Source organism: Mobula birostris, chromosome 15, assembly GCF_030028105.1.
Source record: "Mobula birostris isolate sMobBir1 chromosome 15, sMobBir1.hap1, whole genome shotgun sequence".
Taxonomy (NCBI): Eukaryota; Metazoa; Chordata; class Chondrichthyes; order Myliobatiformes; family Myliobatidae; genus Mobula; species Mobula birostris.
Window position 1 is genome coordinate 36026048 of NC_092384.1, and position 27497 is coordinate 36053544.

At 38.4% G+C, this 27497-nt stretch overlaps 1 protein-coding gene and 1 long non-coding RNA gene across 3 annotated transcripts; one reads left to right on the top strand and one right to left on the bottom strand.

The window, feature by feature from the left end:
- Positions 1–13518, bottom strand: LOC140210544 (uncharacterized). The gene is made up of 4 exons (XR_011889255.1): positions 12848–13518; positions 5742–5836; positions 1651–1857; positions 1–1274 (listed from the first exon to the last, which is right to left on the bottom strand). It is a non-coding gene; the product is annotated as an uncharacterized lncRNA (long non-coding RNA).
- sall1a (spalt-like transcription factor 1a) lies at positions 12395–27242 on the top strand. Of its 2 annotated transcripts, XM_072279583.1 has the most exons (4): positions 12475–12558; positions 13625–14036; positions 20358–23767; positions 25005–27242. In XM_072279583.1, the coding sequence occupies exons 2-4, from the start codon at positions 14033–14035 to the stop codon at positions 25443–25445; spliced, it is 3855 nt and encodes a 1284-aa protein (XP_072135684.1). In that variant the 5' UTR covers positions 12475–12558; positions 13625–14032; the 3' UTR covers positions 25446–27242. The 2 variants fall into 2 exon arrangements, with proteins under 2 accessions (XP_072135683.1, XP_072135684.1); XM_072279582.1 differs by lacking the exon at positions 13625–14036 and having other exon boundaries at positions 12395–12558.
- The last annotated feature ends 255 nt before the right edge of the window (positions 27243–27497 follow it).

Sequence of the window (27497 nt, forward strand, 5' to 3'; positions counted from 1 at the left end):
TCCGTAGAGATCGTTAAGAGCACCAAATTTCTTGGTGTTCACCTGGCGGAGAATCTCACCTGGTCCCTCAACACCAGTTCCATAGCAAAGAAAGCCCAGCAGCGTCTCTACTTTCTGTGAAGGCTGAGAAAAGTCCATCTCCCACCCCCCATCCTCACCACATTCTACAGAGGTTGTATTGAGAGCATCCTGAGCAGCTGCATCACTGCCTGGTTCAGAAATTGCACCATCCCGATCGCAAGACCCTGCAGCGTATAGTAAGGTCAGCTGAGAAGATCATCGGGGTCTCTCTTCCCACCATTACAGACATCTACACCACTATTGTAATGCCTGCACTGTTTTGTGCACTTTATGCAGTCCTGGGTAGGTCTGTAGTCTAGTGTAGTTTTTGTGTTGTTTTACATAGTTTAGTGTAGTTTTTGTATTGTTCCATGTGGCACCATGGTCCTGAAAAACATTGCCTCATTTTTACTGTGTACTGTACCAGCAGTTATGGTCGAAATGACTGTTAGAGTGAGTTTTTGGGTAGATGATTCATTTACACTTAAATGACTCTGGCCACCAGTCTTCTGTTTGACTGTGGATTGAGTTCACAACAATGCATTTCCTAAAAGCTGTGAATATCGGGATACTAGCCAGACGCTGCGGATGGAAGTGTGAAGTTTACAGGTAGTTTGGAAGACAGTATTATCTATATTTTACAATATTAATTGTCCTCTATGTTAGCGCATAAAATACCAAATAAATGTATTGTGGATTTGACTTGCACTCCTAAAGGCTGTGAGTACCAACCCAGACATGCAGACACCAGGAGGAAAGGATGAAGTCAGAAGGTGTGAAGTTCTGTATGTAGCTTCAAAAGGAAGCATTGTCTATAACTTTGTAAGTAGCGATTGCCTTTTGTGTTTAGCATATAAATATCGAGCCGACCTTGGACTAGCAGACCCTTCTATCGAAAACGTCTTTGTCCGTATGATGCTTGCTGTACCTTGTTGTGTCGAATAAAGAAGCTGCTTTGTATCTCCCAGTGACTCTGTCTCTCTGGTGATTTCATCCACGCCACAACAATGACAATAAAAAGTGACTTGACTTGACTTGAAAGAAAGACACGCATTAATGCTTAAAATGTCATCTAATCTTAGAGCTTGAAATATCACGGAGACCTTCAGTGTTACTGTATGGACTTGCAGCCTGGCCAAAACTCACTGAATATCGCACATACCAGTTGTCAAAGTTCCAGGAACATGTTGACGATAGTAGTTCATGTTGGGACCCTGAAAAACATGGACCATGTCACATATCTAGGGAAATATCTCTCTGAGAAAGTAAGCACCATTGATTAAATTCACCAACATATTCAATGTGCCTGCAGAATCTTTTTATCAAGTCGGGTAAGGGGTATGTGAAAGTCAAGACCTCAGATCTGACAGGGACTTTATGGTCCACTAAGCATCAGTTATAGTCTGAAACCTGCACTACCTAGAGCAGATATGGCAAAGATAATACTAATGCTGCCTCTGTAAATACCACCAAATTCACTGGAAGGATAAACAAGCCAACATCAGCATCCTCTCCCAGGTCAACATCTGCAGCATTGAGACCCAATTAATTCTCAGTCAGCTGCATTGGCTGGCTATGAACTTTGCTTACCTGACATCAAAGATCCAAAGTAGACACACAAGTCTGATCTCAGTCATGGAAACAGATTACCAGGTGGACAGAGAGAAAAAAACGTCAACAATGTGCTCAAAGCCTCCTTGAAGAGATGCTCCTTGGAACCTCTCACCCCAGGACCACTCAAAATGGAGAAAGGGCATTCAAGATGATATTGAGTCTGCACTGGCAGCACACGGAGGCCTGCATAAGCAGGAGAAATAGTAAAACATCACAATATTACACAAGTTTTACAGAGGTACATCCTAATCAAAAAGACCCAAGTACCACCGACTAAAAATTAAGAACACAGAGTAGGTCATCTGATGGAAAACAGCTCAATGAAACCATAATATGCATAGATGTAATGACAAACAGCAGCAAAACTCAAACAATTTATGAATTATGTGTGCTGTCATAAATACATTCTAAAAGTTTTGTTATTTATAATAAATGAAAATTCACTATTTATTTTTCCACCATCAATTATACTTATTTAAGTTCTGATTTTAGAATATGATGTCGTTCAGCAGTAATGGAGACATTATGCTTGACTCTAAGTTAGGGAAGGGAATATTTGCCTTGGTTTTTGATCTTGATTGCTCTGCAGGTACATCCATAAGGACATTGGCTGAAACAGGATTGGGCTCAATTACAATTACCTCAGTTGAAGAGCCCATCATCAATTGTTCAACTTTCCACATAAAAAAAAGATTGCTTGGGCACGGTATTGAAGGATACCACCCAAATGGGAATTGCAACAATGGGTTAATGAACTACTACTTCGTCAACTCAGGCCTAGGGGGCCAGCGTCGGGCACGATGATAGACTCTCCACTTCTCCCTCTCCCTCATCAGTGTGTTCAGTTCATCTACATTAGCCGCGCCGCTGTCTTCTCGGAGTGTGTTGACCATAGTCTTGGGAGGGTGCCCAGGGTTCATTCTCCCGTGCTTGGGCTCCCATATGATGACTAGGCTGGCAGGTAGCTTGGGGTGGTGTAGACAGTGCCCCGCTAGTTGCAGTTTTCTCGTCTCGATTTTAGTGGAGAGCGTCGGTAGGTTGTTATAGAGCTCAACGTTTGTCATGTGCTGTTGCCAACTCACATCAAGAGCTATCCGGAGCATTCGTGCATAGCAACCATCTAGAGACTTTCGCATTGTTAATGAAAGGAGGTATCAAAGATGGAAAGTTAAAGAAAAGTTAAGGAACAGTTGTTTTAAAAAAAAGTGTGCATAATCTTTTTCAAAAGTCATAATGTGTTCACAATGTTAATTACCTTTAAGACGACTGTTGGGGAATTTTAAGTGGGTTAATGAAAAGTGAAAGAAAGAGAGCTGTAAAAATTTCTCTGAGATAGACTAGGATTAAAAGGAACAAGAAAACATTTTAATGAAAAATGAAGTGCACTCCTTCATTGTTACTAGTTTACTCCATAAATATTGCATTGTCTTCAAAATAATCAATTATCCTAAATAAATCCTGTTTTGTCAAAAATCAGACAAAAATTGACTCCAAGGTATATATATTAGGACAGGTGACCAAAAAGATTCAGCAAAGAAGAGAGAGACACGGCGAGGAAAATTTAACCACGTGGCATAGCCTTTAAATCCCGCACAAGGGTTCATTAATCACTGGAGTAGAACTGTATTTGAGGTAGATCATTTTTAATCACAAAGAACTGATTAAGAATGGAAATAAAGTGGGTGATTGGAACACTCTGAGTTGGAACCCAAGATGGTGCGGGAGATATATGATGACATTTTGCGGGCAGCTCACAAAAATACAATGTATTCCCCTAGATATACTTCTGAACTACAATCACTGCAAACAACAGCCTGTAGTTTCCCTTTAAGAAATGTACTTTTGAACCATCTAAACCAGGGACTCGCAACCTGAGGTCCATGGGCCCCTCGGTCAATGGTAGGGGTCCATGCATAAAGAACACTGGGGACCCCTGATCTAAATGAACAAGCGATTTTATGATCTTCTGAAGGATTCGGCAGACTTGACTCTCAGGAATGCAAGTATGGTTCCCTGGGGAAGAAGGTCAGCCAATCCTGGGGCGGAATAAAGCATTAAGGACCACGCACAGAAAATGAACCTATGTTCACCTCCACAACTCCATACCAGCCAAGGTCCCCTACCTGAGCAGCCACACTGCCTGTGTTTTACCCATCTCCCTCTCTTCTCACTACTACCATCGCATGTAAGGGGCAGGAGTCTTGGGTTCGACACTGCCAGATTCAGAATCAACCTGGACCAGCTTCACTTGCCTCAGTACCAGACAGACTCCACAACCTGTGGATTCACTTTTGGGGATGTCACAGCTCATGTTCTAAGTATTATTTGTTTACTTTATATTATTTGATCAAAATTGTCCCCTTTTGCACATTGGATGTTTGTCGGTCTTGTTGTGTGTGGTTTGAAGTGGATTCTATTGCATTTCTTTGTTTTCCTGTGAGTTCCTACAAGAAAATGAATCTCAGGGTTGTATATGGTATACGCACTTTGGTTATGCATTTACTTTGAACATTAAAGTTTCAGAATGAGGTTAGGTATATGGGAAGAGGAAGCTGGGGGGGGCGGGGGACAGAACAGAAGAGTCCATCCTGGAGATAACAAAATGCTCTTAATTTTAATTTGATTAAATAATATCACCATACTTTCGTAAGATTTATTCAAATATTTCCGCTTAAGTACAAATGGCAGGACCACCACACTTAAAAACAGTTACTTTTCCCAAGCAGTAAGGCTGATCAACTCCTCCACCAACAAACTCACCCCACTACACCCCCACCACCATTACATTATCACTTCCTGTCAGAGTCACACTATGTACAGACGTTCCAGTACCTAGCGTCTCTTTATGTACAAACAATTGATCTATGTATATAAGCTGTATTATGCATTTATTTATTGTGGGTTGTTTTATTATTGTGTTCTTTATCTTACTCTGTTTATTTTGTGCTTAATCAGATCGGGGTAACAATTACTTTGTTCTCCTTTACACTTGTGTACTGGAAATGGCATTGAACAATCTTGAATCTTGAAATGGAAATTATATCTTAAAGTTCATGTTGAACCACTAACACACCCTCCATGTGCCCAGCAATTTAACCTAATTAAAGGTTTCTTTTGAATGTCAGCCTTGCCAGTACTGTCCATATCCAATGAAACAGATGAAAATAATGAAATCAGAGGCAGAGGTGGAAATGCGTTATATTGATGAGGTAGAAACTAATATGTTTGGTGATTGAGCGTATAGAGGGTTCGAAGCTCACTTTGGGGTCAAATGACCATAAACATTGTGGTCCAGCCTTAGACAGAGGCCAGGAAAGAAGCTGAGAGATGAAGAGTAATGTGATAAAAGGTCATTACATGAAGCATTAAATCTATTCCTCTTTCTATATATGCTACCAGACAGACTGAGTATTTCTAAAATTTTCTGTTTTTACTTCTGAATCTTTCAATTTTCCTCCAAATTTTGTTTTTCTGTTATGCCAGGGCCTAAAGCTTAAAACTTATTTTGAAGAAATTGTGCATGTATTTCTTTTAGTTAGAGATTTTTAAAAAATGGATATGATAGTGGTGTTTAATGGTTTTTTAGATAGACATATAAATATACATTAAAAACTGCATCGTTTCTTTTATCTACATTTATGATGATTAACTTTGTTTTCCTTCTTACAACTGTGGGAAAAGTAAAGCCTTAATGATCTTCTCATGGTGGCAGCAAGAATGCTAGATAGCTGGAGGAAAGAGGATGTGATAGATGGTAAAGCTGGGATACAGGCTTAGAAATCAGTGTGGGGCTTCCTCAAACTTGGTGCACACACACACAACAGTGATAGCAGGGTGAAGTGAACCTTGGAAATGAGTTTTCAATTACAGAATACATTGGATTTCATTGCAGCAGCATTATGATTACTGCAGGCACAAATCTAATTGCATTCTAGGCATGTTCATAGAATTGTAATAATTCAACATTTATACAAATTATTCATAAATAATGCTATTTCACTACTTCACTGTGTTCATGGGATGCAGGACTGGAAGCATTAAAAATTTCAAAACTAGAATATATTTACCTTTTTCTGTTCTTTTCCAGAATGCTCACAAATTTTTTTTCTCTTTGAAGGTTGTCTGCTACCCCGGGAAAGTCGTGTGAATCTCCGCGTTTATTCTGTATTCAATATTTGGCATAAGGAAATAATCAAAATTCATTTCTTACAGATACTATAATCTGTAAAAGAAACCCTACAGTTAAAATAATCATCCTTTGTTGTCCTTAGCATTTTAATTGTTAATGCCTGATCTTTCCATTATTTCAGTGTAAATGATACATTTCCCTCAGTTTTGTGTCATTCCACATTTATCTCTCAACATTAGCTCACAGCTACTCTGATTTCAAATGATTTAGTCCTTGACTGCCAGCCATCCCAATGACAGGGACAATTTAATTAGACACAATTCCCTCTCCCCTAAAAAAAATTCTTCAAAGATCCTGAACATAAGTGCTGCTAAAAGTAGCAGAGGATGAGGGTGCCTCATTTATGGATTCATGCCTGTGCCAAATATACAAAAAATAATTTGGGCAGTTTTTTTGCCAGATAAAATCTGGAATTAAATTCAAGCTCCACATATGGATGCAAGGATGTACAAGCATATGCTTAAGATTGCCTCATTTTCTCCACTGTCTCTGAGATTACTAAAATTATGATTAGGAATTGTAGAAAAGCTTGTATGTATTTTAAAATAAAAAAGAAAATAAATAACTAAGATATAAAGTCGCAGTTACTCGAAGGAATTGGCGCAAATACTTGAACATATCTCCTTACACCTTTGAATGTGTATTTCAGACAATTAAAAATTCTACATTTCACAGTTTCCAGATAAATTCAGCCAAACAACACTGAGGGCTGAACAACTTCTGGCATTAAATGAAATCTTCCTGAGAAGGAAATGCTTTGTGTTTGGGGATTTGAAGTACAATAATCATTTGTGTTGTAAATGCTCACAAAAATAATCATAGCATCCAAATTTCTCTTTGTCCAAAGTCAACAGATTGCGTATTTATGTGTGGTTTTTCAGTTATGGAAGTTCTTTGTTCTTGGAGACAAATGATACAATCAGCCCATTAACACAACTGGTATGATTTAGAATTACAGTGATCAATTATAATTACCTGCATGTTTAGTATTTAGTTTAACTCTTAAAAAACATACTTTATAGGGTTTACCTTAATTTCTGGTCCTCTTTAATACTTTGCTTACAAGGGGTTTGTTTCAAAGAGGCTGCTGCAGTACATCTGATGGAGTGATGTCACTTACAGTATTTTCCCCATGCTTTCGGTTTAGTTAGATATTGATCTAACTGCAAAGAGATTTTATTTGTGGATCTGAATTTGTTTTAATTTAGGTTCAGAAGTCAGAATAATTTCTCATCGTTTGGATTTAGTTCCGCGATGTTATACGAACAACTACAATAGTAACACAAGAAATTAGGTGACGTATGAGTGAGAGACTAAATGAGTTAACGTCGCAATATTATTAAATTGATAGAGATTCTATAACCTAGCTTGATTTTCCATTCCTGCGTACTTCCACTTAATGTTTCTTTTTAATTTAATTAGAATAATTTAAAGCCGACAAATGTGTCTTCCCTTGTTTGTACATTCCAAACCATTACACCTAATTGTGTTTATATCAAAGAATAGATTTGATAATATGTGGAAGATTCGTGGGAAATCGCGCGCTAAAAAGCGCGAAAATAGTTTCAACTTCACCGCAGCAAGATAATCACCGGAGCTTCTCTGGAGTAACTTCGCAACGAAATTTACACAGCATCACCTATCGCTAAGTTTATTTGCATTGGTGGTTAACGGCGTTGCAAAATAAACACATAATGCACGTTGTTCTATGTCAAAAGGCTGACTGTATATCTATAATTACCATGTGTTACATGTATTATTTTTGAATACTTAATGTTTTACTTGTCTGCTTTTGAGATAGTCAAGGTAAGATGCAAATATTTACATATGAATGTTTTAGTGTTTTCTATTTTATTATTACAACCTAAGAAGTAACAACATTCTATATGATCCCCATGTGGTAAAACACTTAAGCAGAACCAGTATTTAAACTCACTGGAGAGGCGCCTGTTATAAATGCGTTCAGACTCTAATAGGAATGGCCTAAACGCAAATATTTTCATTCATTATACGAGAACCTTACATAAGCCGATAAATGACAGCTTTAAAAAGCAAAGCAAAACAAACCGTAATGCTGAAGGAAATCAATAGTTAATAAATTCTGAAACTGAACTGCAATAATTGTTATCATCTTGTGTGCAAAAATAAAATGCAGAAATTTGTTGTGCACACGTGGAGAAGTTGTCGGAGTTAGCGACAGTTCGTTCGCGTGGAACCCCGGTATTTTACTTTTTTTTTGAGGTCATAGTTAAGTTTTGGTAAGCCAGTGAAACAATGCTTACATTTCGGAGGTTGATTTAGCTGAACAATCGATAGCAGCTATGTTAGGTATGTGTAGTCTGATTAATTCTTCATTCCCCCTGCGTGGGTCTTCATTGACAAGAGAATGCATTCGTCGACGACCCCGCTGCACTTCAATGCACAATTTGTGTTAATGCTTTGTATGATATTTTTAAAACTCCCTACCCTAGCCTGTGGAGGTGCTGAATGGTAAAATATCATCTCTGTCATTGACAATATGTTCCAAAACTGATAATAGTTGATATAGGAACTGAATAAAGCGTGCATATCTTCTGTTCTTTCTACCTAGCTTCAGGGAGGTAGATCAATACCATGTCTTGCATGAAGTTCCCTGCAGCGGCTCCATTTCTCACCCTGGACGTTGATGCTAACTATCAATAACAATAACAGCCTGTCTCAGACAGAATTAAGGTACTCTGTCCTGGGTATGTGTCTGGTGGCTGTAGATAAACATCTTGTGCCTAAGTCTGCGACAAATAAAACGTTTGAAAAGCTTTGACCTCTGATCACTATTTCATGTGTAAGCTTCTGCTGTCATTTCCCAATACACAAAAAATGAAACATATTTGCTGCTTGTAGTTAAAAGATTAACCGCTCAAAGTGCAAGTAAGGCAGCTGCAATTGAATCGCTAGCGACAGGAAATATGGAAATGTGGACAGCCTGTTTTATGTGGTCCGTTTTCAATTAACATATGCATTTATAAATAGTGACAAGCTGTCATCTGAAATATAACATAGCGTTTCCATAAAGGTGAATGTGTTACAGGTGGGTTGTCAACTGTAAATCTGTAGTTAATCATCTTAAAGTATGTCTATCAATGTGTTAAAAGGACAGCACGAGTGGATTGCTGACAAACAGGTCAAACAAAAGCCATCAAATGTGTTAAGAAACAAATCGAGTTAAAACGTTTCACCTCATCTGGTTACAAGGTTAGCAGATTTCACTAGATTCGCCCCTAATACCCTCCGGACATTCTGAAAAATCAGGATCATTTTTTGGCTGCTGCAGTATTAAGTTGGCGCCCTTCGCTGACCCATATTGCTGATGATTCAATTATGCGGTGAGAACCTCTGTTCATGAACAATGATCAATTATACAATGTCAGCAATAATCAAGGGTGATTCAATTGTGTTCCCTCCTTGTATCGATTATTAGTAAATAAATCACTATGTGGGGTGATGGTTGATACTCCACGTTGTAGTGCCCCCGTCAGACCACACTGGACAGTTTGAACCTCAGAAATCAGAGAGGTTGTCATCGATCAGAATGACCTGCTTTTATTTCCCATCACAAGTAACACTGCAGAAAAATAAGTTTCTTGACTAAATAACTTAGCATTTTTAAAAACTATTTCTAAAGAATCCTTTTCACATTCTAAACCTGTTTAGGATACCACATAACCGATTATTCCACGACTTTCTGGTTATCGTTTTAATGCAGTTTTGTTTTACTTGTTAAATGTGAAACACGCATCTTATTTGTTCACCAATATGACTACCGAAGTCAACAAAGGTCCAAGGAAAAGATGGTTTCTCAAATAAAAGTCAATTAGAATACATTAGCTGCTCTGGATACTTGGTGAGTTTATTTATTAATTGTGTTTTTCACATACGTCTGTAAACCCAGTTACTATTATGAAGCTAATTGTACTTAGATTGTGCGGTTTAAAAATCTAGCCTAGGGGAATTAAATTTTGGTCATCTTTCACGTGAAGATCACACCCTGTTTACAGTCACATCAATTAACTCAACATTGATTTTGCCAAAACGGGATCTTGCATATCAGAAATAGTAGTTTATATGTCAAACCGCAGTATTAGTTTATGATAGGAATCATAAATATTAATATGAGAGCTTTATTAACAAATCTAATTTAAAATATATACGAAGTCTTAAACAAATATTTTATTGCATGGCTTTGAGGATGATGCGTTTAAAAATGGAACCAAGGACTCTAGAATATCCATCACTGACCAAGTGCCTAGTTAAATATTCCGTGAAAAATAACGGCAACTCCAGAAGCAGCTAACCACATTATTATCTTCATTTTTCAAAATCATCTCTCCGTGATAGCTTCGTTTGTCTTACCAGTAAAATGAACTCCATAAACGTTACAGAAAAATCGTCTTATTAAGGAAGAAATAACCACGGCTGAAAGATGCGTTTAAAAATGACATTACTTTAAACAAGCTAAGATATGTAATTAATTATTCAAAATAGCCCTTTCTTTGAAATCCCGGAGCATTCTCCACGTAATCTCTTTCCTGTGTTTGTTTATCGGCATATTTCTAATAAGTCTTTATATTATCAAATAACTATTATCTACAGTTTGTCTGTTATCGATTAAAGTGGGAAAACTAATTGTTAATAATGCAAGATTCCTACGTTAAATGAATTTTACTAGTTCGATTGAATTCACGGAACGCACATCTTAACGTGTTGCACTTAGAAATTTTGAAATCTGTCAGATCCTACGAGTTGGAGGCGACACATCAACAAAAGAGCGGAATGTCTGAAAGTTTTCTAAATATTGAATGCTGATGACTCGGCTCGGTTAACCACGATTTCGTGGTATTGCTCATTTCATTAAGTATTTAAGGAGGGGGCACATACTATCGAAGCTTTGAAGGCTGCTCCTTTTTTAAAGTCCATTCAATAACTATCATTACTCCTTTACAGTAATTAAACAAATGTGGGGAAAACGAATTCAGGTAATATTTAGATAGGTTGCAATGTTTAAGAAAAAGCTAACAGTATGTTATGTGAACATTAGACAGACATGGGTATTTGACATGGTCATAATTCCCCAGCAACGTATCCACAGCACTAATTGGGTATAAATTACTGTGCGAGAAATTCTAAAAGCTCCATTGATGTCTCGCTCTGATCAATAATGTACTTTGTTGCAGCCTAACACATCTCCACTCGCGGGAATATATCAATTCGTTCATACGATCGCACAGTCGGTGCGAGATATTCCACCAGTAGAACGTGGTCGTGAAAGCACCCCCACCCCACACACACGTTATCAATACAGGTAGAAGGCACGTTTCGTTTTTAAAAAAAGTGATCGTCCGTGGCTGAACTCCGAAAGCTGGTGAGTTCTAGCCATGGCGACGGCGTCTCCCCTGCTACATTAATAGTAACCGCGGGACTGCACGACTGAGCTCAAGTAACTACTGACTCCCTGGGCGACCCCTGACTGACAGTTGGAAGTGCCAATAAGTGGCGCATCCTGTGGCGATCGTCAGTGACTGCGAGTAGCCAATGCGCAGAGCGAAGGGCAGTGTGGCTCCGGTGTGCGGGCGGACCTTCGGGGCAGGATCAAGCCTGTGACAATTGTTTAACTTTCAACTAGGAGTGAAAGTTAGCCGCAGCTTTTTTTTAAAAAGTTTTCTTTGTGGACGACTTTGATCGCTAAAAAGTTATATTTGTTTCTCAGAAGGGCGAATACTACTCGATGTATTTAAATCGAAACGCACCGCAGAATACCTAACTCAAAGATCAGAGTAAAGCCGGGCGCAAGCACAATTCCCAGCAGAGTGGCCCGCTACAATGCGCAGCAAGCGCCGTCTGGCCTGTTCATGAATCGCAGCGTCGGGCCGGTCCCCGGACTGGCGGCATGGTGTGAAAAGGCAGGCAGTGCACATGTCCCCGCCTTTTGCGCCGTGATCAGCGGCTCCGTCCCCGATGCTGCTCGTACTTCGGGTAGAGTGGCAGCCCGTCCTCTACCAGCTCTTGTCAAATGCGATGATTCATTTGTTTGAAAGAAAACGAAAGCAACGATTTGTTCCTAATCTGCACCATACATCTATTGCAAGTACTGTAAACCGTAGTGACAGAAGTGAGAAGGAATTAGGGGAAGCCATGTTCATTAAATGCATTAAACTTTAATACAACTGTAAATACATTTGAGGCGAGCATTATAGATTTAAAGTAGCCCTAGCAACGAGGCGCGTGCAAAGGCAATGCGGCTGTGAGTGTGTTGCTAAGGGCTGCAGTATCCAGGGGCCGGGGCCCCGCTCTTCCACATTGACGCGCAGCCACTCATTGGGCGAGAGCCCGGAGACCGGGACCCAGAGCCAGAGCGCGCCAGCAAATCACAAGCTAATTGATTAAGTCGAGTAATTTGAATAGTCTTTAAGCCGCGCCTGGAAACGTGCCAATCGGCTTTCAAGAAGCGGATGATTAATCGCAATGCATTATTGATAATCATAATTATACCCCACACATGCGCACTGAAGACGGCAGGGTCAATTTCCGTAATTTTGCAACTCCAGAATTTGTAATTTTTTATTCGCTTGCTGATGTATCAACCACCATGTCGCGTCGGAAGCAGGCGAAGCCGCAACACATCAAGTCGGACCAGGATACAGCATTATCCGCAGAGAATGGTGAGTCTGACTGTGAGTAAAATCTCCCAAAGTTTGAAAAGGGGAGATTTCTGGAGTTAGGCGGCTTGAAATTAACACTATTTAGTAATTAGCACGCTGCCTCTTGTTTGGAGCCTCTGATACTAATTGTACAGAAGTCACGATCTGCTTGCAACTAGACTGATATACACAGAGATGAGTAGAGATGGGGGGAAACCACTTAATGTGACTGAGCCTTTGGCTGTATTTTCTTTTCTCTTTTCCCTCCTCCCCCACTTAACCCCCCCCCAAAAAAAGTTTAATTTCGTACCTTTGTGGGAGCGTGGAAGGAAGCTGGTCCAGCACAGCACATGTGGAATCCAAGTATCACGTCTTCCAAAGTCTCCCTCTAGGTTCGCTGGTGGATTTAAATGGCAGTATTCAGCTGAAATAACGCTGAATGTTTTGATGGAAAGGAGCCCGCGACCGTAGGCTAGGTTTAAAAATAACCTGCCTCTAATGATGGCAGCGTTGTGTGTGTCCCAATGTGACTTCAGTCACTAGGAGCCGAACACCTTGTTTGGGGGGGAAAAGTTCGCTCGGTTACTGTGAGTATGCAAGGAAAGCCAGAACGCGACTTTGTGGGTTAAAAGACGAAGGAACTCAGCGCAGAAATTGGATAAAAACAAGCAAGAGCAAAAATAAGGAGCGTTTGCTGAGGGCTTGAGGTAACAGGATTTCGAGGGGATACTCAAACGTGACCCTGTTGTTTATCTGGCCCTTTTCATGTAGAATATGGGTAGTTTACGGCATTTTCACAAAAACCACCGAATCTGTGCGAGATAGTTCTGAGTATTTTAACATCTTGTTAATAGTCTCAGCATTGTACTGAGGTGCGGAATTTTCTTTTGAGTACGAGTCATTTGTGACGATCTTGAAAATAATTAGTCGACTTGTACAAGCCTCTTTCTTATTCCTTTTTGAAAAACTGTTTACATTGGCGATAAATGTAAAGCTTTGGACCATTTGTTTAAAATACGACAATTAACTAACTTTATATCTGTACGTTGTTGAGTTGCTAAATATTTATTATCTGGTTTTTCACTAGAAAGAAAAGGCCGGGCTGTTTAAAAAAAAACAGATAAATAGAAAATGATTTTGTTCGCAATTGCCATTCGTGTCGTTTCGGAGGAGCCTGGTTATATTTCGTAGCTCCGGGTTTAGGAAGCACCTTTGACTTTGTTTCCAGACACATAGGACGATTTTTGGGCGATAACAAGTCCGCTATGCAAACTCCACGATTGCTCACCCCGTTACAAAAAACAACAAATTGCACTATTAGGGAATTTGCAGGAGCTGACGTGCCAGTTCGGATGTGTGTGACTCATCCTGATCTGTGAATAGAGCGCACAGTGCAGTCAGCCTCCTGGATCAGCCAGAGATTTACTATTAAACCAGTCCAACAACACTCAACCAGGGTTATTCATTAAACACTGCTATCACTACAAAACTGAACATGGGTATGTATTTTCACTTTTCCACAAAATTATCATTGTTTAAAGGCAATTAATATTGCATAAATTGTAAATATTTTCCTCAAAACCTTTCAAAAATTGTGTTGTATTTAATTGACAAGTAAGGGGAGATTTCACATCTCCTTTATAAACTTAAATGTTGAGATAGTGAAAGGCCAGTTATACTTGTGGATTATTGGCCATGTAAAGATAGACTTGCTGCGTGTAGTTTCACAGGTAGAAACAAAATATACTTGCATTGCTCTGTTGGAACTTAAGGCGCTTTTCAAATCCAGTTGAGGTGCTAAGTGATGTAATTCAGACATTAAAATGAAGAGGCTTCTATATTATTTAGTTTTTTTGTTCACTATTTGCAAATACTATGTTTATCAGATATGCGTTGCAATAGTTTCAGGTTATGTGTGTGTATATATAAAGCGCATCAATGCGTGTGAATACTGATTGAAGATAAGACGCCTTATCAAAAAATGTTAAGTTAGTTTATCGATGACACTTTGGCAATTGAAGTGTTTTTTCAAGCTATATTATTGCATCTGACCTACTTCATAGGAGAATTGCAAGAAAAAAAAGCGATTTTTTGGGGGATTGAGTTTTTCCAAAGATATTGAGCGAACGAGCTAGCACTTCGGTCACCACGTAATCTGAAGAACTCAGCCTCCATTTTTTTTGTAATCATAGTTTGTTGGTTTTGTAACTTGCTGTTAAAAATTTTTTTTTTGCTTTGTACTTTCTAGATTAGTTTTGTCTTGAGCTGAAATACTTTTCATTGTTTTTAAATGCCGTATTGTCACGTAAACTGCACAAACACCATTTGGATGAAAATACTTTTAGGGTATGTTGCTTTTTATTTCCTCGCGCAATGTAAGCTTGTATGTATACTGCAGTGGGCTTCATTAGAACAGCTAAATAAACAAGAGCCTTTTGCGCTCTCAAGTTGTTGCATCTGAAGTCACTTTGCAGTAAGTATGTATTTTCCTTATGTAATTTAAAGATCCATACTTTAGTGGATTGGTTGTCTAGAATTATTTTTTTGGGGGGAAAAATTGGTTTTGGAAGTAGTTCTGGTTTTATTGATGAAACAAATATTTGCTGTTGTAAAGTGGTTACTTTGTAGATTATTTGATAAACGGTTTAGTAAGAAGACTAAGGGTTTATAAATGATTTTAATCTCTCAGTGCTGTAAAGATAACAGTACTGCCCGTAGTATCCCGGCGCCGTAGTAAATAGTGGTATCTTGTGCAATTCCTAATAGTGGAAGCGACGAAGTACTTTAGTGTTCTGCTGTTTTAACCTTTGCCGGCCTCCCTCCATCCTAAGGTGACAAGAGTTCATAATACAAGATGTACTTCAGTACCTTTGAATTGACCCCAGAACTCTGTTCCTCAGCCAGCCTAGCAGGATATCAGTAGTTTGTTTCAGCTTTAACCTTATCAGTGCTACACCAACCACTAAGCCTTTTCCCCTTTCCCCTTAAATGCCAGACCCCTGATGAGGTGATTGACGGCTGGTTCCCACGGCAGTTTTACCTTACCTACAACAGGGATTTAGTTTCTTGTCACATTGCCAATATTTATGCAGTCAAAGCTTGTATGTAGCCCAAAGCAGAAATACTTTACGTGTGAGTGGGACAGTGGGACTTTAAGTTTTTCTCACTTAGTGTTGCAACCGGTACCCCATCTAGTGTTCATTCGGAGGTACCCATGTTTCCATCTGACTGCTGGGATTATTTCATAATCGAGTTTCGCTCATAACTGGCAAATCACCGCAGCTTCGGCGTAAATTTGAAGTACTGTATATGTTCAGGGATATTCCTGACTTAATTGTTTTAAATCATTGGAGATAACGAAAAGATGCGTAACAAATTTGAAGTAACTAAAAGTGATTTGTCTTTTGGGTAATGGTCTTTTGAACCGTTATCAATTATGCTTATTGCTAAATTTAATAATTTATTCTATGTGCAATAAGTATATAATTTAATGTACAGAATAACTGCAACACACCAAGTATATGGTGTCTTTATGGTCTTGATGGCTTTCATTTCTTATAAAGTCATTAATTAGTTTCAAACCTTTGACAATAAATACTTAATACAAACTGTGCTTTGCAGCAAGATTTAAAAACCATTGGTATGAATATGCTATAAAATTAATAGTTAAAAAATAAACTGTCATTAGTTAATATTTTGTTTTGTATAAGAACTTTAGAGACTTAATTGTATTGTTTTAATCCATAAAATGTGAAGGGACACAAGATAATTAGAGGCTTTATTTTGTCGATTGTGGCTGGTAACTAGGCTCTGACGTTGGCTTTAATATCAGATATAAATTGTTTTGTTTTTGCATGTTTTTTTAAAAAATGGAATTAGATTGGCTTCCGCTCGATTTGACATTCCAGTATTGAATAATTTTACAGATAGGTTCACTCCACGTGAAGATTGTGGGTCTGTACTTCAGTTTTTTTTCACGATGTGTTACAAAACTGAAAAAGTGGGTTTTGTTATTTCCCACAGTAGTTATTTAGCTTGCATTAGTAATTATTTGTTTAAGCACAGCTGACCAAGCAAACCAGTTTCTAGATTCTTTGTTTTCATAAATGTGATCAAGTTGAAAAGAAAATCTATGTGTACAAGGAATCTTGCTAAAACTGAGGTAGAACATTACAACTTTATAGTGATCGTACATTTAGAAGTTCTGTTAAATTCTCAGATTTGCCCATAGTTCCCTTTGGAAAAATTATTTTATAATGAAAGCATAACATGAGTATTAGAGGAATTTGTCATTCTTTCACAACTATTAGTTTGCCAAATGAACATTTGTGTGTAACATGAAATCTGTGAACCAAGTAATTTAGTAAAATGTGTCCTCAGTGTCATACTTTGGCCCTTTACTTTCAAAACTGAGTCTGATGCCAACTAGGTGATTTATTGATGTTTTGGTGTTCCTTGAGTAATTTTGTTCTGATTTCCTTCCTAAAAGCTTACCCATGTTTTCAAAATGCTATAGAAATCTTTTTTTTTGTGCAATTCTTCTTGCATCTTAAAAATAAACAATGGTTTTTGAATATATCTGTGTAACAATGCACAAATAACTTCTAAAACTGTGCTTAAAAGATGAGAGTGCAGCAGGTCACAGAATTACAACTTCGTACATATTAAATTGAATGTACTCCAGGAGATGACATTAATGGCCATTGTTCTGAATGTATCCCAGGACACTTGGGCAGTATGGCAATTGAATCACATTATTTCAGATGATCTCCCCAATATCTGAAATTAATTGTCCCTGTGCTCTGCTATGGACTTGGATTCTGATGTCATGGCAACTTTTTATTATCTAATGCTGTAGTAAAGGGAAACATGCAGGGAGATAATCCCTGAATTAAACAAGATCAGCTTTCTGTGCCTTCCCTCATGACCACACACCATTGTGAGACAGAAGTTGCTGTCCTCATGCTGAGCAAACAATAGGGAGTCATCCTGTCCTTGAAAAGGATGAAGTGGGTTAGAGTGCTGAAATTTTTTGTTTGATTTGCAAATTAATCCGCAGTCTGATGAGAAATGCAAGCAACCAGTGCGAATGAGAAAGGAAGTAAAAGAATTTTTCCAGTGAATGGCCTGAATGGGAACAATTTGCTTATTAATAAATCAGGTTTTGGAACTAAATGTTCCAAATTGACAAATATTTCCTACTGTGCAGCCTCTGTGTTTATCAAAAAATTATTCCTGAATTTGCCATGTACCATTTACCATTACCTCCAAAGCTTTGAATCAGTTTAACTAATACACAAAATTGTCAGTCATTGCAGAGTATAACTTTTTTTATTGTATTTGCTGCATACTCAACTTTTAAAGGGATTCCTTCCAGATAGCTTGTTTATATACCACAATCAATGTATAATATATTTCCCTCTCACATTAAATTCTTTTATTTTTAGTAAGTGACGCAAATTTATAATTGCTTTGGAATTTGATGAACAAATTGCAAACATTAAATGGTTTTGAACTGAAAATAACATTGCAACTTGGTTTTTATTTATGTACATGTTTGTGTTTTTGATAGTTAACTATAATCCAACAGATTATTCAGTTTTCTGAATCTTATCAGATGTAATTTGGTTAGGGAGACAGCTGACACAGTAGTAACCTGGTTATTGTCTTGGCATCTGCAATGATATTGGACCTTAGAATGGACTGGATTACTCTCTGCCTTAGCTGAATCGGTTTTGTATAAAATATTTTGCCGCTCTTGTCCAGTAGGCGTGAGCCACTTGCTAACAAATTGGCATTGAATGAAAAGCCATATGGACAACCACTTGGGATCTTTTTTTTAAAAAAGTAATATTGGTACAGTGGTTCTTTTCTGAGTTTGGGAAATTGTGACATACTGTATTAGAGGAGGATTTAATGTCTGCTGGGTATACCGTTCCTTTATCAATGTGTCAGCTTTTACTTGACCTGTTGGCTAGGTGTACCTCATTCTTTTGAGAAAGGGGAAACAATATTTGCTTTATTTGAGCACATAGTGTCTATATTAGTGGAAATAAAGGATAAGTATACCATTCTGTTGCTTATGGATACAGTACTGATTTGGAACAGAAGGATACATTCTCCTGTTTTGTTTCTCAGTGACTTCATTATGCGGCCACGTGAAAGAGAGTTTTATTGCTGGTTTTTGTCGTTGTTCGGTTGTTGATATCTATCTTGATCACGGCATGACCTTGCTGTTATGACTGATGTTAGCAATACCAGGAGAATTAATCAGCATTTCACTACTCTTGTCATCACAAGTTTGGCACAATGTTATGAATCATCATCACATTGGATAATAATGTTTAGTAGGACTCCTTAAAATTGGTGCAATTCTTTGGAAAGTCTAAAACAGTTGTGTAACATCGTTACAGGATTAACTATTGTTCAAAGATATTTGGGGGCTCCTGAGGTCATGGAGGAGACTAAGTAAATACATGTTTTTTTTAATCATTTCTAATAGGATGTGCATTATTTTCTCATTTATATCAACCTCTTGAAATAATACACAGAACTATTAAATCATTAAAAAAATCTTTCGTTTGTGGTACACTGGCAGAAATCCCTAAATCTTCAATACAGTGAAAATAAACTGATCTTAATACATGACGCATTATAACTTGAATCCTCATGACATCACTATGTTTATTCCCAGTATCTTCCTGCATTCCATTTCTAAAATATGGGGCATTGTTTCAGTTTTGTAACTGCCTTTGGTTGTAAAGAGAGCCTTTGATTACTTTGCATGCCTACAGGAAATCAAGGGTACCAAAGTGGTGAGTAAATTGCAATGCTGGTGTCCCTTCTTAGCACCTGGATTGTTAAATTGCAAAGGTCAAGAGGTCCACACAATTTAAATATTGTAATTTTACAGTCGGATACCCAAAGTGTCCATCAATTATGTACCAATGTAGCAGAATAACTACATAATCTTCTACTTTAGTTTAATTAAGTTTCCTTCAAAATATGATATAAAGCAATAACTCTGAAAGATTGAGGAAAAAGTTAACCTTAATACTTACTGAAGTTAGCATAAGCACCAGCAGACCTTTTTGTAAAGCTATAAATGTAATGCCCTATTTAGAATAGTCAAATGATATTTTTTAATCAGGCAAATATGTATATATAATAGTCAAATACTTTGACATTTAATTGCATTTAGTCATCATAGCAAAATTAGTTTACTGTATCATTTTGCTTTGCCTCTAAAAGCTTGAGACCTGTATAATTCAGGAAATTGATGAAACTGTTAATATACCCCAGTATCTCTTGTCTACAGTGATTTGACTGGCCTCTTTCACCTGTCAAATGGCGATTGGGATCTGAATGATTACAAATTGGTTTAGTGACGGAGTGAACTGTCAAAGACCCATCTTATTCTGCTGGAAATGAAGGAAGCTGACAGTTGCTAGAGAGTCTAACGAGTCCTCAAATGTTTGATTTTCATCCAGTGGACAAGGGATATGATGATGTGTATGAAATATTGGAAATCAATACTTTCTATGGAATTTCATTAAGCCCCAATGTCTATAATTTTGAGAATTCTATATTTTGATGAATTGTCTAAAATACAAGATTCGCTGGGATTTGGTGAATGATTGGATCCAAATGAAGCCCTCAGAGGTTTTCATTTCCGGTGAAATCTACAATGTAGAAGTGTTGATTCCACCCTACCCCCAACCCTTTCTATTGCTTCTGTAGAGTACTTGTCCTATGTTTGATGAGAAACTTTGCACCACCTTGATGGACGACTAATTTCCTATCCCTTTGGATTGTTTTAGGAACTTCACGAGGAGGACAAGAAGAGCGAGTCGCTAAGAATGGGGATGCTCATGTCTGTGGCCGATGTTGTGCTGAGTTCTTTGAACTGCCCGATTTCCTTCATCACAAAAAAAATTGCACTAAGAAACAATTGGTTCTGATTGTAAATGAAAATTCTCCTTCGGAAACCTCCTCTCCACAATCTCCTGATAATCCTATTGAAGAAGTAAATGACAAGACTGAGAATGCGAGTCAAGCGGACTGCAGTGACCTTGTAGAACATAAAAAAGTTGACCAGGAAGAATCCATGGAGGTGGACACTTCCAGCATCACTAGCAACAGTAATGTTAGCAGTTCTAACAGTAATAACCACAGTAATACAAGCAGTAATTATCCCACAATGGGTACCTCAGCTGTCACAACACCTCTACCTCACATAGGTGATCTAACAGCTCTGGGAAATTTCTCAATGTTAAATAGTAATGTGATCATTGAAAATCTTCGAAGTACAAAAGTGGCAGTAGCCCAGTTCTCCCAGGAAACAAGATCTAATAATTCGTCGAATAGTAAAATTGCTGTTCCAGCGCTTATGGAACAACTACTGGCTTTGCAGCAACAACAGATCCATCAGTTACAGCTTATTGAACAAATCCGTCACCAGATAATCTTATTGGCTTCCCAAAATGCAGAAGTTCCATCAGTCAACAATTCCCAAGGTAATTTAGGAACTGCTGTTAATCCATTAACTACACTTAGTTCACACCTATCTCAGCAACTTGCTGCTGCAGCTGGGCTAGCACAGAGCCTTGCCAGCCAATCTGCCAGCATAAATGGTGGAAAGCAACTTCATCTACCTCAGAGCAGCCCTGGAAGCACCATAGTTCAGCCTAGCAGTAGTTCTCCAAAAGTAAACACATCCTCATTGCCTAGTACTATACAGTCCTCTGAAAGCATGTCCACAAGTACACTTGGTGGCTCTCAGTTAATCAGTCCTTCAGTGTCAACAGTGTCCACACCAGCTCTTGGAATCAGCAGTTTACTAAGTCCTGCATCCAGTTTGTCCAACTCACTGCTACCTCAATCCTCCACATCCACTTCCGTGTTTTCCAACCCCCTCTCGAGCATTGAAACAACTTCAGGAAATCTTGGTTCATTGACAGCCCTGGCAAATCAGAGGAAAGGCAAGCCGCCGAATGTGGTGGTATTTGAGACTAAAAGCAGTTCTGATGAGGCTTTCTTTAAACATAAATGTAGGTTCTGTGCTAAGGTGTTTGGAAGTGACAGTGCCTTGCAGATTCACTTGCGCTCTCATACTGGTGAGCGACCTTATAAATGCAACATTTGTGGTAACAGATTCTCCACAAAAGGAAATTTGAAGGTTCACTTCCAGAGGCATAGAGAGAAATATCCCCACATTCATATGAACCCCTATCCAGTTCCAGAACACTTAGACAGTGTTCCAACAAATACAGGTATTCCATATGGAATGTCCGTACCACCTGAGAAACCAATAACAAGTTGGCTGGATAGTAAGCCGGTATTACCTACACTGACCACATCTGTTGGGCTGCCACTCCCATCAACTATATCAGGTTTGTCTGCTATCATTAAGTCAGAGGAATGTCCGCCTATCTCAATTAATCAGTCTTCTTGCAGTCCTCCTGGATCGGTTAAGAGTGATATGGCGGCAACAGAGCCATCCATGAAAAATGCTAATGATTTGGATGAAGTGGAAGAAAGTGCTTCACCTACCTCAAATGGTAAACTAGATGAAAACACACAATCTATTAATTCTGTCACCAGCTTGGCTGTTCCCGTCAGCTCAAGTGCATCTGATTCAGGTCTAAATACTACTTCTGCTTTTACAACGCCACTTATACCACTTATGTCAGACCAATTTAAGTCAAAGTTTCCATTTGGAGGTCTTTTAGATTCTTTACAGACATCTGAAACATCAAAATTGCAGCAGCTAGTAGAAAATATTGACAGAAAAGTGACTGATCCCAACCAGTGTGTGATTTGCCACCGAGTTCTTAGTTGTCATAGTGCACTGAAGATGCATTATCGTACACATACTGGTGAGAGGCCCTTCAAATGCAAAGTCTGTGGTCGTGCATTTACCACCAAGGGAAACCTGAAGACCCATTATGGTGTTCATCGTGCCATGCCACCACTGAGAGTTCAACATTCTTGTCCAATCTGCCAGAAGAAATTCACAAATGCTGTTGTATTGCAACAGCACATCAGAATGCATATGGGAGGCCAGATTCCTAATACTCCTGTTGTGGACAACTATCCTGAATCTATGGAATCTGACACAGCATCATTTGAAGACAAAAATTTTGATGATATAGATGACTACTCTGATGAGAATATGGAAGATTGTCCAGATAGTAGTGTCCCAGATACACCCAAATCTGCTGAGGTTTCTCAAGGCAGTTTATCTCCATCTCCATTGCCATCAGAAATGTCCAGTATTGCAGCTCTTGAGAATCAAATGAAAATGATTAATACTGGTCTTGTTGAGCAACTCCAAGCAAGCCTCAGGTCAGGTGAGAATGGATCAGCTGATGGAGACCAAATGACTAGTGACTCTTTCTCAATAATTGGGGATATAGAGAGCCAAAGTGTTGGAAGTCCTGCCATTTCAGAATCTACCTCTTCCATGCAGGCTCCATCCCCTACTAACAGCAACACAGATAGTCGTAGGTCAAAGTCACCAGGCTGTGAAGAGAGACAGCACAGAACTTTACTATCTGATTTATCTAATTCGGTGTCTCCAGCAACTACGAATGGTGGTGCCTTGGACCTGACTTCCAGTAATGCAGATCGAGTGATTAAAGATGATACTTTAAACTTGCTGTTTCCCAGTCGAGACCGTGGGAAGTTGAGGAATACGTCTTGTGATATCTGTGGCAAAGCATTTGCTTGTCAGAGTGCCTTGGACATTCATTACAGAAGCCATACCAAAGAGCGTCCATATATTTGCACAGTATGCAATCGTGGTTTTTCCACTAAGGGTAATTTGAAGCAGCACATGTTGACACATCAGATGCGGGATCTTCCATCTCAACTGTTTGAACCCAACAACTCCAATGTGGGTTCTAATCAGAGCTCTTCAAATGTGGCTGCCAACAGTTTGACATCCCTAATCAAAACTGAGGTCAATGGTTTCGTGCATGGGTGTTCCCAGGACTGCAAAGATCCACCTGCTAGCCTTATTTCATCAGGGCCTCTGTCTGCATCTGCTATCTCACCTGTCCTGCCAGCACAGCAAAGAAGAACTCCAAAACAACATTACTGCACAGCATGTGGGAAAACATTCTCCTCATCCAGCGCTCTCCAAATACATGAGAGAACACATACAGGAGAAAAACCATTTGCCTGTACTATATGTGGAAGAGCTTTTACCACCAAAGGCAATCTGAAGGTATTTTACTGCAGTTTATTATTAAATATGGTCAAATTGTACAAGTCATTTAGTGCCACTGTCCAGCTTTATATGTATGGGGGTGGGCAGAGGGGAGACAAATTGAAATGATACCCAGCTTAGTGATGAAAAGAAAAAAAATAGTATTTCTTGGTTAAATAATATAAATCTGTACAATAATATATTTACAGCTTGTCCAAGTTGGATGATGCACGTAGTTAGGATAAATTTAAATGATATAACTTGTTGAAATCCACAGTAATTATTAACTGGTTGCTGAACATTGTGGTTCATTTATGTACAGATTGTTTTAGGATTCTTTTTACCTATCAAAGAACTGCTCAGTTTGGGACCTTGTCCTGTAGTTGCTCATCATTTTTATATAATCTTTCTAACCAAATGACAGACAATTTGTTTGCAATGTGATTGGAAAATTAAAAAGAGGAGGTCTCAACATTGAAGTCTGGTTTGGATGGGGATCCTGAGATTGAATACCAGTGTTATCACTCACCCCTGACGAGTGCGGTTTGGTCAAACTTAAGCATTTGTGGTTTGACTTTAAAGGCTGGCAAGACTGTGGGTTTAGCTGAAGAGGAAAGTAATGATATCAGTATCATTGTAAATTAGAGGTTTCGGTAACCTGTGCTGTTTAAAAAGGCAGAAGTAAGAAAAAATGGCCTTGGGTCAAAATGATAAAAAAGTATAATTTATAACTAAAGCACGTGGAAGCTTCTGGTTGCTGATTTCTTTGTGATTTGTGAATTGATGAACTTTTACATACTTGATAAAATTTGAAGCATTGTGTATCCTGATGATCAGCTGATCACGTACAGAGATTGAGCTTGGTATACTTAAAGGCCTTCCATAAGATAATACTTGAAGTACAAAGCTCTGCTAATTTTTTCCACTTCAATTATTTCTTGTGAGATATCCCATGTAATGTTTGAGGAATAGCAACCTTAAATTGCTTCACTCTGAAAAGTAACTGGATTGCCAAGCACAAATTAGTTTATGAGAATGTGTATTCATAAGGTGAGTGATATCAGACATAATAGAGTTATTGCAAAACGAAACTTAATCCTGCTGAATTAATCAACTGCAGGACCAGATGGCTTTCATTACCTTAAGTGACATCCAGACCAAAAGTCGTAAAGCTGCATGGATGTGTATGGCAAGGCCTTCATTTGTATCCAATGTGGCTGTAGTTGTATGGTCTAACTTTATACCATCTTTACAGGTTCATATGGGGACACATATGTGGAACAGTGCCCCTGCGAGAAGAGGGAGGCGCCTTTCAGTGGATGGTCCAATGGCATTCCTTGGTGGCAATCCTATTAAATTCACTGAAATGCTTCAAAAGGATTTGGCTGTTAGGGCTCGCGATGGAGACCCATCTTCATTTTGGAATCAGTATGCAGCAGCACTAACAAATGGCCTAGCAATGAAGACCAATGAGATTTCAGTGATTCAGAATGGTGGTCTTCCCCCAAACCCTGCTAGTCTGGGCAACGGTGGCAGCTCGCCCATAAGTGGTTTAACAGGGAACATGGAGAAGCTTCATAGTGCTGATCCCACTGCACCTCTAGCTGGTCTGGAGAAAATATCAGCCACTGAAAACGGGACAAACCACAGATTCACCCACTTAGTGGAAGACAACAAAGAAATTGTATCAAGCTAAAGTGATAGTCAACATTCCAACAATGGAAGTAATCTGGGGCATCTTTCAGGCCAATGGACCAAAGTGTTGTGAGAACACCTTTTGTACAATGCCTAACTTTTAGTGTTGTATGAAAAAAAAGACTTATTTATTAGTGATAATAACTTTGCTTTGCAAACAAGTTGCAAATGTAAACTACTGGTCTTCAGCATCTTGCCGTCTATACTAATGGACTAGAGTGTTTTAAACATGTAAGTTTCCTAGCATTTGCAGATCTATTCTGTTAGGTGAATCTTGCCCTTTGCATTAACTTATTTTATGATTTGTGAGTAATCTAGTTTTAACATGACTGGCATTGGTGGCAATGCCTCAAAAGACCATTCCTCACTAAGAAAGGTCTGTATATATAATGTAAAGTTTTGGTAGTCTGCTGGAGTATTCACAATCAGTTCATTGTTCAGTCATACCTTCCATTAACAAAATAACTGTAAATTGCAGACTTCAAACTAAATGTTGATGCTGTCACTCTGTAAGCAGTTTACTCTTTACTGTTTTAACATCAAGTGAAATTGCAAGTTTTTTTTTGTAGGTTACACAATTTCTGTTCAAAATGGTTCTTTGTATTGTGCTTTTCACTTACACCATCCTAAATGTTGATGAGTTTCAGTGAAGTAACAAGCACGATGGTCATCGTAGGAAACTCCTGTTATTGTACCTTTAAATAAAATAAAGATTTTTGCCCCATAGGTATATTTAGTATAGAAGAAAAATGTGCTGGACTTTCACATTGCTGCTACGTAAATGCATCTTTTGAACAACTTTGAAGGGAGTAATATGAAGCTATTATAGGTTATGTCTTGTGTGTGTATAAATATATATATATTATATATTTATATATCATAATGACATGTCTTGGGAAAATCATTAATGTATATACTGTACTGGTACATTGCTTAAGACGAAGCTTCATCTTCACCGACCGAAAGATAGTGTTTTATTGTGTAATAATTTTGTATTAGGTATGAAAAAACCCTTGTGACTGATATATGCACTTTCTTGGAAAGCTGGAAGGGCCATTCCAGTTTCACTAAAATTTAATACCTACTAACAGCTGAGGTACTGTAATTCCTACTCATTTAATCAAATACATGAGTTTTGCAACAGCCATTCTTGAAGCGTGTGTATTTTTGCTTTCTCTGAATACTTTCTTTAGTGTTCCTATGCAATTTTTATAATGCAATTAACTTTGGTAAGTCTCAATTTGTAAAAGGTTTTTAAAACTAAAGTTGTGCAATGTTGTGTTTAAATATCTACCAATATGACAAATTCCATTGTAGAAGTTTTTGAGAAAATGCAAAATGTGATTAGTATCTTTTTTTAGAAAATTGGATAAGGACACTCGTGTATTGTCTGACCTATGTGAAGACCACGGTAACTGAGTGAGCACATTTCCAAAGACTAGGAGTCAGATAGGACCATATTTCAGCAATGATAACTGGAAGTAAAATATTTCAATAACACATCAAATGAAATCTGTTACACTTTTTTTAGTAAACTGGGTAGTTAAGAAAAGTACTGTTGACAAACTGTTGGATGTACAATTTGACCCAAGAGATCTGATCCTGCTGCTTATTCCCTCTTCATGTATAAAGAGCCCCACCAAGTGCCTAATTTAAATATGGTACGTTTATATTTTATGGATTAATGTAGTATGAATACTTGAAAGCAAAATGTCAGCCTCTTTGTTAAAGAGATTCCTCCCCAAGCCTTTTAGATTGTGTAGGATGTTTGGCAACTTAATCAAACTGCGTTTTAATATTGACCCAATTGATTGAGGTATTTTCGCTGCCGTCTGCTATTTGGGAATCATGGGGGTGGGGGGGGGGAATTGGACCGACTCTTTGCCAAAACGCCCCCTTTCCGCTGGAAATACTTCTTGTTGCTGTTTCTATAAAAGAAGCGCGATCTTATTGACAAGACTTTTCGAGCTGTCTCCTACTTGCTATTCGCACAGTATTGACATCGAAGGAGACAGTGGGAGCTTTTCCCAATGATTTCCCTTCATAAAGTGCT